This window comes from Tricharina praecox, assembly GCF_024521635.1.
Source record: "Tricharina praecox strain CBS 144465 chromosome Unknown BZA05scaffold_1, whole genome shotgun sequence".
Taxonomy (NCBI): Eukaryota; Fungi; Ascomycota; class Pezizomycetes; order Pezizales; family Pyronemataceae; genus Tricharina; species Tricharina praecox.
The window spans coordinates 1,423,680-1,439,732 of record NW_026250403.1 but is presented as its reverse complement, the minus strand read 5'-3'; the positions used below and the strand labels follow the sequence as shown (position 1 = coordinate 1,439,732).

Here is a 16,053-nt window from a genome sequence, read left to right as displayed (position 1 = left end):
CTGGGCCTGAGTGAGCCGCTTGAACTGCCTGAGCCTGAGCCCGCGAACACTGCACTGCCCCCCACCACATAAATTCCCGGTTCCTGGTTCCGATCTACAGGCAGACAGACAGACGGACGACCGACCACCCCATAGAACCTACAGCGAACCAAACCAAACGGATCACTCTCCGCACTGCGCCTTCATTCCATCTTCCACGTCCAACACCTGCCCGGGCTGCGTCTTGAACCCGAGTGATACCACGTGTATCAACCACCTTTCTAGCTCGTCCCCGGCCCACTTGACAAAGGACGTAGGTAGAATATGATACGGTACATATCCCCCAACACCCAACCCAATACCAGACCCAATACCCAGCACCCAACACCACACCCAACCCGATACCAGACCCAAAACCCAAGATCAACAGATCTCCCTTTCCACGCAACGCACGCAATGCACGCACCGTGCACCGTGCATCCAATCATCCAGCATCCCAACCCCAAGTCCACCATACCCGAGCGAGCTGCAGCTGTCCCCTCCACCCCCTCCACCCCACATACCCACCCACATCCATCCACATTCATCCATGGCCGCGTCAACCAGTGCTGCACAGTGCACACGTATAGTACCACGCTTGACGGCCTGACCTGACTGCACCGACTGAACCGACTTCTCAAGTATGTAGGATTCAAGGGTGCAAGTATGATGGTCGCGCGCAATTCATGTATTGATTGCCTCCTCGAAAAAAAAATGCATCAACTCTCCACTCCCAACTTCACTCCCAAGTTCCAACATTTCTCCCCCAACATCATCTCCCCCCAAAAAGAAAACCAGTCCGAAGTCTACGCCTCCCCCGAATAGATGGAAAAAAAAACCGAAAAGAAGAAAAAAAAGACGAAACATTTGCCAGCTCCCCTCGCCCGTCGCCCGTCGCCCCTCGATCCTCATAGCATAAGTACCGACGTACATCCCCCACCTACCCAGTGCACCCACCCACCGACCAAAAAAGAATACACAGAGATAAACAAATCCAGCTGCTTTAGAATAAGAAGAAGACCCAAAACACCCGGTAAACAGAATTAACCCAATGAGAAAAGAAAAAGAAAAAAGAAGAAAGAGAAAAAAAAAAGACAAGATACGCGCACGCCCCCCAAAAAGGAACCCAAAAGAAGATGGAAAAAAAAAACCTAAAATATCAAAGAGAAGGATATCGCTTTTAATCAACGCTCAAGCAAAAACACACACAAAAAAAAGATCAGTCGTTAAAGAAATGTCGCTCCGACAGGGCTCTCGAAGGTCGTAGGTGGGGGGGTGGTACAAAGGAGATTCCAAGAGGATGAAGAGATGAATGAAGAAGATTATCAAGTCCCAGACCGATTAACTGTTGATGAAGTGTAAGGGAAGAAGGAAGACATATGATGTCTTGTGTGGTTGTAGGCGATAAGACTATTGAAAGAAATCGTTGTGAGCGAGTGACGAAGCCGAAGAGGTGTCTGTCGATAGCTGAATCGGTTCACGAATTGTCGATAAGAGCAACCCCTGGGGGGCTCTGGTTGAATGGCATCCCCCCCTATCCACCACCTCCACATCCCCCCTCTTCCGTCGAGCAACTGGCAGGTGCCGCCCCGATACCCCGCCATTATACACCCAAGCGAACAGTAACTCCATATGCCGATTCGTAACGGCATGCATCGCGTCATCCGAAACCAAGACAGGGCCAAAAAGAAAGAAAGAAAAAACAGAGCACGCCTGAAACTCCACTACCCGTGAACACAATATCTTTACAACTGCAGGCAAAAAATAACCGGTGCCAGAGGTTTCCGGGATTTCAGTTCAGTGTCCGTCTTGTTCCATGCGGTGGTCCTCTAATGGCGACGACTGTTCTTGGAGTATTGTTCCGTCCTCGCCTCTTCGACGGGCCCAATCGACGGTGCCTGTATCATCGTCAATACGAGGTCGAGGAGCAAATCGAGACGTGGATGACAAACCACTCTGCCGAGGACGCTTCTCCCTCTCGCTCTCCCCTCTGCGCGAACGCTTCGATTCGATCAGACCGTCGGCTATCATCGACTGGAGCTCGATCGTCCGAAGTTCCTTCTCCTCCTCTCGGTCCTCCCTCTCCAACCGCTTAAGGTCGGTTGGGCTCATGCCTGCACGCTTCTTGGCGCGAATGTCGTTTAAGATGTACAAAAGTACATCCTCAGGACATTTTGTCCGAGGGTTGCCATGGGTGCGTGGGTTGCGGACGTATCGCCGAGTGACATCCGATGCACCATCGTGGGAGAAAGCGATGCAGTATCCAATCTTCTTACTCCATCCTTCCGTGTATAGGAGAGGGTTATCGAAGGCCTCCTCGCACACGTCGACGTGAATCCATCGGTTATGGTGAACCGAAAAGACTTCAGTGAAGACCTGTGGCGTTGTTAATAACCTTAAAGACTAGACTAGGTTGACCCCGTCGGAACGGGTCCTTGGGAGCGGGGGTTAACTTACGTGGTCCTCGCTATTCCATACCCATCGCACTCTGCTGCCGACGGCCCGGCAAAGCATCGAAAACACGTTCGCCCACTCCCCGCAGCGGCCCCTCCTCTCCTGCATCAAGGTCCAGACGTCGCTGTAGCGAGCGAACCGTTCCTGATTACTGCAGTGCTCGCTCTTGCACTCGTAGAGCTCGACGCGAGACGCACCCCTTGCTTTCTCTTCTGGTGTCGGAGGAACCGGGCCAACCAGCCTGGTGTCGTATGGCCGTCGTTCCGCATAGCATTTCTGACATGGTGGGTCACCAACGAAGGTGAAAAAATCCCTTTTGAACCACCTGGAAGAGTGTCAGTGAGCCGTTCGGTTAGAATTACGGATGCGATGCGCAGGGACGGTCGGGATCTGCAGTGGCAAAGGCAACCGGGCACCACAGCCAGCCGCCGATCCAAACTATCGAAACCATGGAATGGCAAATACAGTTTCCTCGGCAGAGCAACCCTCATCTTTCCACCAAAGCCAAAAAAAAGTTTTGCGGAGTTTTTCCCAACTTACTTGAGCAAAGCCATGATGACACAATCCTGATAGCCCCATTTCGCCTTCTCCTTCCCCAAGCTCATAGCTTCGACCTGCATAATTTGGCTCTCCTCTTCCGCCTCCGCATAGATCCTGGCCAAAGGAATCACATTCAAAGCCTCATCCAACAACCCGGGGTTTTCATATCGCTGCGGTACCGTAGCCAGTTGTCGCAAGACGTTCTGGAATTTTATCGAATTGGGGTCCGAAGGCGGAGTTGGTACTTTGGCCGACGACCGAGCTGAGTAGCCGGGTAGGCCGTCGGCTCCCACTTCCGGTTCCCGTGAAGTTGACGACGAACTCAGAGCGAACTTAGATTTGGATTTCCGTAGGCCATGCGACGACGACGAAGTCTGCGACGAGTGGGTACGCGAGGACGAGGTACGCGACGAGGACGAGTGAGGCTTCTCGGACGATCTCGACGAGCCCTTCGAGTCGGAGGCGGTTCTGCTGCTGCTGCTGGTCTTCTGCGAGGACGACGACGATGGTACGGGAGAGTCGAGCGAGAGGTTCCGTGTCCGTGCGGTAAGGGCGTCTGTCCGTTTGCTGTTGATGCAATCTGTGTACTTATCGGTTAAATTCCTTGCCCACGAAGCGACATCTGGGATCGGTGGAGGGTTATTCGACATGTTGAAGATGTGTCGTTTGGGTGTAGAGTTGGAAGGTTGTCGGGAGGAGCAGCGAGGCGCAGGAGGCGTAGATGAAGGGAGTTTGTTGGGTAGAGCGAGGTGGATTTTGGGTTATAGCCTGGGGGGGTGTGAAGTGTTGATGTAGAGTAGTTTGGTGAGTAAGATCCGCCGCCCGGCGTCGTCGTAGTTTCGTTCGTCGTCACAGATCGGGTACCGGGGGGTGGTTACGACGAGTTCGAGAGGCGGATGTTATCGAAGAGTTAAGATCTGTGGTTGGGGGGTGTGTGTGGATGGTCTGGGGGGGAGGGGGTGAGGGGGGATGAGGTTAGGGGAGATCGAAGGTGGACTGTGCTGTTGCGGAGGGCGACGCAGACAGTGGCGACGGGGGGGTGCGCGAGGGTGAAGATTGACTTCGATGTCGTAAGTACGGAGGAGGAGGAGGAGGAGGAGAGAAGAGGAGGGAAGGATTTGGGTGGAAGAGTTTGGTGGGTGGTGGTGTCGGTGTCGGTGTCGGTGGTGTCGGAGGTAGCGCAGTTGCTGGGCCCTGGGGGTGGCAGACCAGAGAGGAGAGCGAGAAGAGCTTACGCAGCCCCGACAGAGTGGAGCTGCTGTTTACAGCGAGCCACCCACAACGTCTTCCCTGCCGTTAGGTGAGTCGCGCGGAGACGGCAGCGCAGGATCCAAGTTACGTGTGTGCGTGTCTTGGATGCTTTGTGAAGAAGAAGTATCTCCCAGTACGCAAAGTACTTTAGGTAAGTACCCAATATACTCCAGAGTCAAGTACCTAAAAGACTCCAGAGTAAAGCAATAGAGACTCGAGAGTTATTCAGAGTCATCATTTGGTAGGGCCGCCGGGGGGAGTATCGGATCCGAGGAGTAGAAAGTATGCATTCATCCATCCCATCCACGATGCCATTTTCTGCGAGAGCAGAGCATAAGAGAACCATTCGGGCTGATGCGTGCGTGATGATGATGAATATGATGAAGATGAATATGAAGCCCAACGGGGGACAGTGAAGAATTCGCCAACGCCAGAGAACAAGAACTATCCAGATCGAATCATGGACACGGCGCGCGAAGCGGACGGGGTTTCCGAGCTGCGTGCTGCGCTGCGTGTTGAGTGCTGATCGAGACCATGATAGTACACACTTCTACGTATGTACCGTAGTACGGAATCCCGCCTTGATCGAGTGGTGGTGGTGGTGGTGGTGTGTACTCCGCACTGTGGCTGCGCATTTCGTCGGTTCTCGCAGCTGAGCCACGACGATCTTGTATGTAGATGAGGTACCTTCTGCGGCGGTAGCGCAGCGCAGCCCTGCGTTCACTGCCACACCAGACTGCTCCACCGAATGTGGAAAGAGAAAGACAAGACAAGACAAAGACAAGACAGGAGACCCTTGCGCGGTGTCTGGCTCTCGCGAGTCGCTCGCTCTCCGTCAGTCTGGCCTCGAAGTGCGAGAGAGCGAGTGCAACGGCGCATGGCAGGCGTACAGGGCACAGCTCTGCCACCAGCAGCAGCAGTAGCAGCACCACAGGCACCACCACCACCACCTCCTCCTCCTCCTCCTCCTCCTCCTCCTCCTCCTCCTCGTCCTCGTCCTCGTCCTCGTCCTTCTTCTCCTCGTCCACCACCTCCTCCACCGCCGCCGCCGGTCGTATGTAACAACCCTACCCCCACCCAAGCCCTATCCCCCTTCGGGGTAGGAGTACGCAATTCTGAGGATTACGCGGCACCCAACCATCGCTGCGTCGCTTCTCATTCGCTCACACCACCCACACCGAACGCTAGAGGGCAGATCTAAATCGGGTTCCCTTGAGCCTTCGCACAACTCCGTTGAAGCGTGAAGCGGAGACTGCGAGACAGTGAACCTCGAAGAAAAAGACGACGACCGCCACGAGAACGGGAAAGAAAGAGAATGATGTGGATATGGAGGGGGAGGAAACTCAGAAGGTGAAAAGAAAAAGAAGAAAGAAGAAAGAAGAAAAACAGAAGAAAAAGAAAGAAAGGAACACATCCGTAAACCGAGCATCCGACCAACCATCTCTCCGGTACCCAGGTACACCGTACATACAAGTATCGTCCAGTCTGTCCATGTATCTATAGTAACTATCGCGCTGGTCGTATGTAAACCCACCCCCGCCGATCCCACGGCAGCATCAGCAGCAGACCGCGTGTCCCCGGACAGGCAATATCGAGTTCGAAGAGAGCCTTCCCCCCATCCAACGACGACACACCCGCAAGATTGCAAATTCGTGTACATACCAAGCACGCTTTGGACGGCAAGAGTGATTTGCTTGCGAGCACCTGCTCTCTCGATGCCGAGTAAGGTGGGCAATTGCAATCGAATAGGTGGTTAACTACCTATCCATGTACGTACCACTGTTGCCGCGATACTGCTACTGCTGGCGTCCTCGGCCGTCGGCCGTTTTCCCGTCGCGCGCCACAGACCGGCCGGTGAAATGTTCAGAGACTGCGCCGATGCCCATGGGCTGGCGTCATCCACCGCTCGCTAGGAACCACCAAACGGCTAGGCATGATGAGCCCCCCTCCCCCTCCCCCCACCTTTGCCCCTACCTACCTTCTTCCCACGAATAGGAAGGGCAAAAAAGGACCCACACACACACACCACACACACACCAACTGGCTTCCGCGTACTCACTTGCTTACGCCACGAGGAAAACGTGTACGAGTACACACTGACTGTGGCGTAAGGTACGTATGCTTGCTTGCTAGATTGGCTAGGTATGACAAACGTCACGCGATATCACTCGCGTCCCTGGCCGACGGAGTGAGTGAGTGAGTGAGGCAACATGTCAAGTGACCCGCCACACGCCTCACGCCCCCCGCCCATCGTCTAGTCGTGGCTTGCAATCGTAAGCTTCCTCGTGGACGGTGGAATCTAGGGATGGGATCGAGATTCCCCTTCCACCCCGAGGAGTGATTTACGCGCATACCTACCAGAGATCGAGAGAACTCTGAATTCTGAACCCCTCCTCCTCTGCCTCTGCCCCTCCCCTCTCGCCCCTCACGCCCACTCCGTCCGTCCGTCTAACACACACTAAAAACCCGCTTCCTGCTCCACATACCAAAGTAGGGAAGGGAAGGGAAGGGATGGGTTGGATCGGGTTGGGCCTGGTTCCCCTCCCTCCCCTCCCCTCCCCTCCCCTCCCCTCCCCTCCCACCACCCCCCCGCCTGCAAGATCAATGCGAGTGCGAATGTGATAGATATCGAGACCCACAGTGCTGCAGAATGGACCCCCCAGGGCCCCTGCAGATGCAGAGTTGTATCATCGACGACGGGGCCATCTTCCCTCCTGTGTACCTTCCCTCCGACATACCTTCCCTCCTCACTTCCCGAGCGGTTTGATCGTCACGGAGTCGAGACGAGACGAGAGACGAGGGACGGAAGAGATATCGGTACCGGAGATATCGGTACCGTGCTCGTGCTCGTGCTCGATCGGCGGGAGGGACAGGTAGCCAGGCAGGCAGGCTAATTGTCTGGAGGAATGGATGGATGAATGGATGGATGTCTGTGCTCAATCGCTTGATAATGTATATAGGGTGATTTCCGTGCGTAATCCGTACTCGTACATACCGTAGCTTCTATTGGTATCGATATCGATATCGACCGGGACGGGGCTGGCGCAAACGGGCTCGTGGACTGTGTAGTGTTCAAGAGTCAGTGCTCAGTAGAAACCACATGCCCAACTATGTAGCCAGCCAGCCAGCCAACTGAGCGAGCAGCCTAACGCAACTCATGTATTCACATGATCACGCCAAAATATATGTAAGCCGACCATGACGCGGCTATGTACATGGCAAACGAGACGGACGTCGGACGGTAAGTAAATCCCTCGGCTGGCTATGTATCCTCCGGATCTCCGTTGTTTTCCAGTACGAGCACGGCTGGATGAGACGCAACACCTTCAGCCCCGGGCTCTAGGCCCCAGGGCTCCGGTGGAATGCGGAAGAAGGCTGTATGGCTGGATGGATGGCCTGGTACTCAGATGCGAGCGTCGTCTTCGTGCCCACTGCCCACAGCAAAAACCTCAGCCCTGTGGAAAAACGCAACTCAACGCACGGCCGTCGACGTCAGGCGTACGTACGCACACTCTCGTACACAGTCGTAATTCGTACTCGTAACCCATAACCCGTAACTTGTACTGGTACTGGTACTCGTAACCGGTGCGGTACCATCGAATTGTCCGACTGACTCAACAAACGACCAGTGACCAGTCGTGGCCCAACCCAAAGATTAGTTAGGTGCTAATTGAGTCACATGTGAGATAATGACGGAGATACGTGCGTCTTTTGATGCGGTGGGAGGGAGAAGAGTGGGGGGGAATGGACAGCCCGAGGCCCAAAAGCGAATGAGAGCTTGTGACGTTGGGACTCCACCCTGGAATCTGGAGGGGAGATTGCGATTGCGATACCTACCTACGAGACCGGAAATCGGAGATTATAGTACCTCGGTTAGAGCGGTCGGGTATGGTAGATACTCCGTCTCCAGCCAGCAGCTGCCGGGCCAGCCACTGGCTACGGAGTGAGAGTGCATGATCCGCGCTGGGATTTTGCCAAGTGCCACGGGCTGAGGTATAAGATTGTTAGCTTCCACTTCTTCCGATCGTGCATTCAGATTTCGGACCGCAGTTGCGTGATAGCCGATGAACCTACATAGGTAGGTATGATGAAGGATAGTAGATAAGGAATCACAGACGCCCTCGACCGAACCGCAAGATCAATTGGTATAAATATTCTACTACCCCGTCCCATGGCGGTATCTATCATAGCTCATCACAGAATAACCTCCCACTACAAACCGAACGCTTTCGCCACAATCACCGACGTGCCCGCGCTTGTAACCACCGCATTATGGCCACCCCACTTAACGAGCCACTGGCTGATCCTCCTGCCATTGCTCCTGTCCTCCGGCCAGGTAGCCAGGGTGCTCTCGTTTCCGTATGTCGTGATGACACGGGCGTCCAGCGCATCACTGACCTTCATCTTCGTATCCTCGCCCTCAATCGTTTTCCTCGCCGCGCTCGCGGCATGGACAAAGAGGGCATCGCAATGTTTCCACGGGATGTCGTAATCATTCTTTGCGTGAATCAGCACCAAGTTGAGGTTCGGCGAATTCTTGACGAGGCGCGCGAGGCGCCCCACAGAGTCCCACGACTCGAGGAGGTACTCGGTGAACCACGTCTGCACCTTGGGGTATCCGCGGAGTGGCGCTAGCACGGGGAAGTACCCGCCAATGCGGTAGGTCAGGAGGAGCTCCTTCATGCTCGAGAAACCGGCGATCGTGATCACCGCTGCGAACTCCTCCGGTGGGGATTGCGCGGCGAGTTGGTCGGCTACGCCGATCGTGATGGCTGTGCCGAGGGATTGCCCGATGAGCGCGATGCGCGACGGCGGGATCCCGAGCTGGTCGACCGCGAAACGGACAGCGGACACGCCATCCGTGATGAGGCCGGTTTCTGAGGGGTCGCCGGTCGAGAGGCCGAAGCCCCGGTAGTCGATTGCCAGGATGTGGATCTTGGTGGGGTGCGCGGCGGAGAGCGAACGGAGGTAGGAGGGGCGGAGGCCGGCGCCGACGGTGCCTGCGTTGCCGTGGACTGGAGCATGTTCAGTAATCGCTGGATAAGCCGAGGGAGAAGAAAGATGGACAGTGGATTATCAATCGAGCTTCGGGGTCATCTCTCAGCAGCTGGAGGTTCTTGGTCTCGAGCGGCGCAGCGGCAACACCATGCCCCTCCTGCTTCACCAGCTCCTCGCGATGCAGCATGTAGATCCCGAGAGGCAGAACGTGCCACGCAAAGATCGCCTCACCATCCGACGTGTTGTAGTAGAACGGCGTGACCTGATTCTTCGCGAAGCCGAATTGCTCGGGCTGAATCAGATCGCTCAGCCAACTCAGCCGGAGTCTGTGCACGTATATCGCACTAGACACGAAGTATAAAAGTCAGCGGATTGAATTCGTAGCGGCGGCCGACAGCCGGTAGCGGGCAGCGGGGGAGGAGGATTAGCAATACTTTTTCTGGACGACCGGAATCGTCAGGAGCCCCAGGGCGCAAAAGTAGCATAGGCCCATGAAGGCCAGGGACCAGTAGGCCTTCACAAAGATGGGAAGGATGGCCATTATTGTCTGTAGATAGTGGTCGCGTGCTGATGTCGACGAGAGAGAGCTCCCCAACTACGTACTTATATGAGTCTATGTGGCTCTCGGGGAACGCCGTCGGCTTCCCCAGATAAGCAGCGATCCGAGCTTTCACCAAAGGGAAAGAGAGCTACTCTATCTGGCGTTCACCCACACACAAAAGAGCCTCCTCTAGGCTCAGATCGTGACGGGATGTCATCCCGGATCGGAATGCGACGCCATTGGGCCGTGCGGAAGGCCCAGCCAGCCAGATCGGACTCCATACAGCACGCATCATCTCTTATGATTCGCAGACAGAAGAGAGAATAGAGCATGGGAAAGTACCTGAATATGTGTCGGATTCATCCGCCTCTAGTTGTGTGGCCATCGCCCCATAGCCGGAAGTCGATACGCCTGCTTCTTACGATTTCATCTGGTTATGCACTGGTACCTATCTGAGGTAGCTCACCCTAGTTATCTATCGTTGACGTGCACGACCCAACCACCGACCCACGTGCCAAGCCTCGCTGGCCCATCTCGCCCCCAGCTCCAGCCAGCTTGGGTTTGGTTTAAGATCTGGTCCCGTCCCTCAGCCTGCTCGTGATCATACCTCGCCCCCCTCCCTGGAGAAAGCTAAATACCTGGCCAACTCTACTCATAGAGTACTTCTGCTTTCCCCATCATCCCATTCGCGCCTGTACCTCTTCTTCTCCCGTTTGGAAGCTTCTTATTCCTCGCGGAAAGCAATCACACCACGTTGCCCCAGACCCACCTCCGACCGAACGGTAACCAGCTACACACATCGTCGGTGAGACCTACGCGCTTTGGGTCTTTCGGCGTTGCCGAACTATGCCGCCGATGTTACGCTCGTTCGGCGCTTTCGTTCTCCTCGCGGCGTCGCTGTCGTCGATGGTGACGGAGGCGCGGAATACGTCATCGGTCACTCCCAACCTCGCGCTCCTGCAGTCGCAGAATGTCTGGAGCTTGGATGACCGACCAAAAGACTGTCCTCCGTGGTGCGTAAATTGTCGTCCTTCTCTTCTCTCCAGCGATGCTTTGGTTGGGCTGGGAATTTCGGAGGCTTCAGGGCCCTTACCACGCTGTTTGTCTCGAGAGGATTGCGGTGCTGACGACCGGTTGCGTTCCATAGCTTCAACTGCCTCCTACCGGCCTTCCACTGCACGCAGTTCGCGAAATGCAGCTCGCACAGCGGAAAGTGCGAGTGTCCTCCAGGATTCGCTGGCGATGACTGTTTACAACCACGTGCGCCTCCTCTGTCTCCCGAACCCAACCAAGGAAGGACAATGACTGACGCTGGCGGTTTGCTACTCGGACAGTGTGTGGATCGTTAGCCGCTGGAACTCACCGACCACCGAAGGGTGACGGGCCGTGCGAATGCGATGAAGGATGGGAGGGGATAAACTGCAACGGTTGGTGCTACAGCGCTGCGCTTGCATGAAGAAGTACTGATCGCTAGGTGTAGTCTGCAAGACAGACGATGCCTGCAATGCGCTCATGCCGCAGGGAGTGGACGGTGTATGCTACAAACAGGGAATTACCGTCAAGGAGAACTTCCAGCAGTGTGATGTGACGAGTGGGTGCCCCTGCGATGCGGGTTCGGGTGGTGGCAATGGCTGACAGTTTGGGAACAGATCGTAAGATTCTCGAGATGTTGAAGAAGAAGCCTCAAGTCACGTTTGCTTGCAACAAGGAGGACGCAAAGTGCACTTTCGAATGTAAGGTCCTTCCGGCGGGTTTGCAGGCAGCACATTGACTGTTTTAGTCTGGGTCGACCAACGCGAATCGTTCTATTGCGACCTCACAGAGTGCGACTGGAAACTTGACACTCAGCACGACAAGAATGTCACCGACTACGAGTGCAAGAAAGTTGAATGCGAGTGTGTCCCTGGCCGGACTCTGTGCGGTGAAGGCGGCACCATCGATTTGAGCGAATTCCTCAAGGAAGGGATTACCGGACCAGCTTCCTTCCAATGCGATTCCTCAAAGACCAATGACCAATGCATTTTCTCGGAGGCCAACATGAACCAGGTCATCACTGATATCTTTGGTGACCCGACTATTCTCCTCAACTGCGACTCCGGCGAGTGTTTGCACAAATCCGAAGTTCCCGGCTACACGCGTCCCATCAAGACCATCAACAAGCCCTTGATTGCTGGAGTTATTGCTGGATGCGCGCTTTTCATCGTCATAGTGGTTTTGGGACTATGGTGGGCGAGCAGACGCGCGAACCAGAAACGAGGACTGGGTGCCATTCACCTTTCGGATGACGACGACGAAGCGCTCGGAATCCTGACTGGACATAAGCCCGCGGCTTTGCACTTCTGCGACGTTTCTTACCAGCTCAACGGGAAGCAGATCCTCGAGGGTGTTAGAGGCGCAGTCAGTCCTGGAGAGGTCATGGCTATCATGGGTCCCTCGGGCGCTGGAAAGACAACTTTCTTGGATATTCTGGCTAGAAAGAACAAGCGAGGACAGGTCAACGGAAAGTTCATGGTCAATGGTGCTAGGGTTACCGATGAGGACTACAAGGAGATCAGTGGTTTCGTCGATCAGGAAGATACTATGATGGCGACACTCACCGTTTACGAAACCGTTCTGAACTCTGCACTCCTCAGGCTTCCCCGGGATATGAACTTTCAGGCCAAAGACAGACGGGTTGTGGAAGTTATGACGCAACTTGGAATTAACGGTATCAAGGATCAGCTCATTGGTACTTCTGAAGACAATGGCATCCGTGGCATCTCCGGAGGTGAGAAGCGGAGAGTCAGCATTGCTTGCGAACTCGTAACTAGTCCCAGCATCTTGTTCCTCGATGAGCCCACCAGCGGATTGGATTCGTTCAACGCCTACAATGTCGTCGAATGCTTGGTCAAATTGGCAAAAAACTACCGCCGCACGGTCATCTTCACCATTCATCAGCCTAAGAGCAACATTGTGGCTCTGTTTGACCAGCTTGTTCTCTTGGCTAAAGGAAGGTGCATTTACTCGGGTCCATTCGATAGATGTCAGACGTACTTTGACAAGCAGGGTTATCCGTGCCCTCCTGGATTCAACATTGCGGATTATCTAGTCGATCTCACTGTCCATGCCGACCAGCGCCGGGCTTTCCCGGAAGACGACAACGCCGTTCCTGAAGTTGAGAGCTCATCGTCAGCCACACCGAAAAACAACGGACAAAGACCTCGTCCCCGCAAGAGAGGATCCTCCATTCGGGAGGAGCAGGCTCAGAAATTGTTCACCAAGAAACGGTCCAACCACAGCCTCGGCCCGGGTCTCAGCGAGGATGGCGTAATGATGTCTGATGACCTAGAGCCACGCCGGAGTATCGATGACACTGCCGAAACTGATGCTTTATTGCCGCCTTCTGTCAGGGAGGACATGACTGATCTCGACGTGTTGATCAATGCCTACAAGACCTCTGACGTTGCAAAGGAGATTCAAGAGGAGATCGACACTGCCAACACTCCTAGTCCTAATGGCAATGCCAACGGCAACGGCCAAGGACTCGGAGGAGAAGGAAAAGGCTTTAGGCGGGTTGGTTGGATTGGACAGTTCATGATTCTCTCCGCGAGAACATGGAAGAATCTATACCGCAACCCGATGCTGATGCTCGCCCACTACGCCGTCTCCATTGTGCTTGCGTGCCTCTGTGGTTATCTCTTCTTCGGTGTCAGGGACGACATTTCTGGTTTCCAGAATCGGCTGGGACTCTTCTTCTTCGTCCTTGCTCTGTTCGGCTTCTCGACCCTCACCTCTCTCAACGTCTTCGCAGCGGAACGAACCCTCTTCCTCAGAGAGCGCGCTAACGGTTATTACTCGCCCATCACATACTTCTCGGCCAAGGTTCTATTCGATATAGTCCCGCTGCGGATCATCCCCCCGGTCATCATGGCAATGATACTGTACCCGATGGTCGGTCTCGTCGCGCAGTGGCCCGAGTTCTTCAAATTCTTGCTGGTGCTAGTCCTATTCAACCTCGCCGCAAGTGCCATCTGTCTCTTCATTGGAATTGTCTGCAAAGACAACAGTCTGGGGAACCTCATCGGATCGCTGGTTATGCTGTTCTCGTTGCTGTTTGCCGGTCTGTTGTTAAACCATCACTCGATTCCCAAGGGCGCACTATGGCTGCAGAATTTGTCGATTTTCCACTATGCATTTGAGGCGATGATTGTCAACGAGGTGCGGTATCTGACTTTGATTGAGCACAAGTAAGTCTCCCCTCGCTCCCCCGAGAGATGGAATAGGTTAGGTACTAATGAACGGTAAAGGTTCGGACTGGACATTGAAGTCCCTGGCGCCACAATCCTTAGCACGTTCGGCTTCGACAGTCTGGCGTACTGGAACGACGTCACGGGCCTGGGGATATTCGCCGCGAGTTTTGTGGTGCTGGCGTATCTGGCTATGCACGTGCTTTTGGTTGAGAAGCGGTAGACGTATGTGGAAATGCGAGGCGAGGAGAGGTGATGATGGAAGGCAGTGGTACCCGAGTAGACGATTGATGGGATTATGATTTTTTCTCTGTGCATATTCGGACAAGTAATCTTGGTCTTGATGCAAATGAACGGGATGTGTATGGAATGGGGAGTTGCGATGTATTTGGGATCTAACTGTGGGTCGCCCTGGGGGTATTGAATGCCTTTTTCTTTTTTCTTTTTTCTGCTTTGCTTTGCTTTGATTGTATGGTACGGTACTGCGTATGTATCTTATGAAGAAGATTGTTTATGGGGGTTGAGAAAGATTAATTCATTCCGCACACAGCCTTCCTAAACTATAGTATGACGAACGTTTATGGAGGTTTTTTTTGTTTAATCATCACTGCATTCGACCTTGTTAGAGTACCTAGATAATGGCAGTATGTAGCATATCTGTTTTCTCACCACTGTTCCCTTCCCGCTGGCCGCGATCTCGATGCGGGCTCCCTACATACTGCTCTCCGCCCCGCCCTCCCGACGTCTACTCAACCTATGAGAAGTTGAAGCTTCATCTGCGCGCGTGCGGATTCGACGCCGAGTGCTCCCTGATGCTAGGCATCTCGCCATCTCGCCATCTCACCGCATGGTTTCCATTTCCATTGCCTGCCCTTGTCCCCGAAAACTGGCCTCGAATGCTTACACTATAAAAGACTACAAGTTTGACGACTGCTCCCCCTCCGGATGGCATGTGGCATGTGGCATGTGGTATGACTATGAGATCACAGCGATCACCGGCGACCGCGGCGTGAGCGTGTGGATCTAGTAGCCCATAGGCCACCCACGACGACGCGCTTACGACGACGTCTACGTATATGCTTCCATACTTCCATAATTCCACACCTCCATACTTCCATAGGTAGGAGGTAAGTATACGATTAAGTAGGAGGCAGGTACTCAGGTACCTGGTACGTACTCTACGCACTGTAATCCCCATCCCCATCTCTTCCTCTTCCACTCAGTACGGTAGGTACGCCACACTTTTATTTCGGTCGATACATAATACAGTACGGTATACCCAAGAAGTAGGTACTGAACAGTGAACACTGAAACTTATAGTAAACGGACACACGCACCCACGCGCAAACAAAAAAGGCAGAAATCAAATAACAATAAAACCCGATATAGGAATAAGACGGATGAGTACGCCAAACTAAGTTAAGTAAAAGTTAAAGATAAAATCCTCGCCCCCGTGATTGAAGAAGGAAGATAAGGAATGGAATGGGAAGGAAAGAAAAGAAAAAGGGATAGGTATAACACGGAAAGGAAAGGAAAAAGCAGGAGCATGCAGTGGATGGACACACGGCGATGATGATGATGATGGCGAGGGAACTCGGACACACAGTTGTAAACTAGACGAAAAGGAAAAAGAAGAAAAAAAAACAAAGAGAAATAGAAAAAAACACCAGCCCCGATGAAAACGAAACGAAACGAGAACAAAAAAGGAAAACAGAATGAACCACACGACTTGAGAGGCGCGAACGAAGGACATCAGGAAGAGATATACGGCGGCAAAGACAAGGACATAACCCCCCAACTTTGTTATCCTTTTCATGCACAAGAAAGAGTTTCTCCCTCGCCCGCTCCTGCAAATCTACCCCCCGCTAAACCAACTGCCCCCGCTACTCTCGCTTCATCGTCGGGTCGCTTCCAAAACCCTTACAACGGTTACATCCCACCCCCGCCATCTCTGCCACTACAATTCCCAGCATGCAATCAGATACAATCCACACTCCTCCCCATTCTCATCTAGTACTAATCCAC

The 16,053-nt window shown here is 53.9% G+C and overlaps 6 protein-coding genes across 6 annotated transcripts; 1 reads left to right on the top strand and 5 right to left on the bottom strand.

Moving 5' to 3' along the window:
- Nucleotides 1–47: 47 nt before the first annotated feature.
- Nucleotides 48–577, bottom strand: BZA05DRAFT_382345 (uncharacterized protein). The gene has a single exon (XM_051482105.1). It carries the CDS (start codon nt 564–566, stop codon nt 261–263), a length of 306 nt encoding a protein of 101 aa, XP_051344355.1. The 5' UTR covers nt 567–577; the 3' UTR covers nt 48–260.
- A 1,238-nt stretch (nt 578–1,815) lies between these two features.
- On the bottom strand, nt 1,816–3,662 carry BZA05DRAFT_329835 (uncharacterized protein; the record flags this gene model as incomplete). The annotated part of the gene is made up of 4 exons (XM_051480508.1): nt 1,816–1,916; nt 1,971–2,394; nt 2,476–2,797; nt 3,013–3,662. The coding sequence occupies 4 exons, from the start codon at nt 3,660–3,662 to the stop codon at nt 1,816–1,818; spliced, it is 1,497 nt and encodes a 498-aa protein (XP_051344354.1).
- Nucleotides 3,663–5,252: 1,590 nt separating this feature from the next.
- Nucleotides 5,253–5,707, bottom strand: BZA05DRAFT_382340 (uncharacterized protein; the record flags this gene model as incomplete). Its single annotated transcript, XM_051482104.1, has 1 exon — nt 5,253–5,707. The coding sequence occupies one exon, from the start codon at nt 5,702–5,704 to the stop codon at nt 5,348–5,350; it is 357 nt and encodes a 118-aa protein (XP_051344353.1). The 3' UTR covers nt 5,253–5,347.
- A 2,673-nt stretch (nt 5,708–8,380) lies between these two features.
- On the bottom strand, nt 8,381–9,918 carry BZA05DRAFT_382336 (Alpha/Beta hydrolase protein). Its single transcript, XM_051482103.1, has 3 exons — nt 9,696–9,918; nt 9,331–9,605; nt 8,381–9,278 (listed from the first exon to the last, which is right to left on the bottom strand). Exons 1-3 carry the CDS (start codon nt 9,800–9,802, stop codon nt 8,476–8,478), a joined length of 1,185 nt encoding a protein of 394 aa, XP_051344352.1. The 5' UTR covers nt 9,803–9,918; the 3' UTR covers nt 8,381–8,475.
- A 608-nt stretch (nt 9,919–10,526) lies between these two features.
- On the top strand, nt 10,527–14,673 carry BZA05DRAFT_12537 (uncharacterized protein). The gene is made up of 7 exons (XM_051478733.1): nt 10,527–10,815; nt 10,950–11,062; nt 11,137–11,229; nt 11,283–11,393; nt 11,452–11,535; nt 11,583–14,028; nt 14,089–14,673. The coding sequence occupies exons 1-7, from the start codon at nt 10,649–10,651 to the stop codon at nt 14,249–14,251; spliced, it is 3,177 nt and encodes a 1,058-aa protein (XP_051344351.1). The 5' UTR covers nt 10,527–10,648; the 3' UTR covers nt 14,252–14,673.
- A 664-nt stretch (nt 14,674–15,337) lies between these two features.
- Nucleotides 15,338–15,985, bottom strand: BZA05DRAFT_12501 (uncharacterized protein). The gene has a single exon (XM_051478730.1). The coding sequence runs from the start codon at nt 15,842–15,844 to the stop codon at nt 15,443–15,445; it is 402 nt and encodes a 133-aa protein (XP_051344350.1). The 5' UTR covers nt 15,845–15,985; the 3' UTR covers nt 15,338–15,442.
- Nucleotides 15,986–16,053: the final 68 nt, after the last annotated feature.

Coding starts and splice junctions, on each gene's coding strand:
- BZA05DRAFT_12501 (XM_051478730.1), bottom strand. CDS start 15,844: ATGAAAAGGATAACAAAGTTGGGGGGTTATGTCCTTGTCTTTGCCGCC.
- BZA05DRAFT_12537 (XM_051478733.1), top strand. CDS start 10,649: ATGCCGCCGATGTTACGCTCGTTCGGCGCTTTCGTTCTCCTCGCGGCG. Junction 10,816..10,949: donor CCAAAAGACTGTCCTCCGTG/GTGCGTAAATTG, acceptor TGCGTTCCATAG/CTTCAACTGCCTCCTACCGG. Junction 11,230..11,282: donor GGAGGGGATAAACTGCAACG/GTTGGTGCTACA, acceptor CGCTAGGTGTAG/TCTGCAAGACAGACGATGCC.
- BZA05DRAFT_382345 (XM_051482105.1), bottom strand. CDS start 566: ATGAATGTGGATGGATGTGGGTGGGTATGTGGGGTGGAGGGGGTGGAG.
- BZA05DRAFT_382336 (XM_051482103.1), bottom strand. CDS start 9,802: ATGGCCATCCTTCCCATCTTTGTGAAGGCCTACTGGTCCCTGGCCTTC. Junction 9,606..9,695: donor ATTCCGGTCGTCCAGAAAAA/GTATTGCTAATC, acceptor CTTCGTGTCTAG/TGCGATATACGTGCACAGAC. Junction 9,279..9,330: donor AGCTCGATTGATAATCCACT/GTCCATCTTTCT, acceptor AACATGCTCCAG/TCCACGGCAACGCAGGCACC.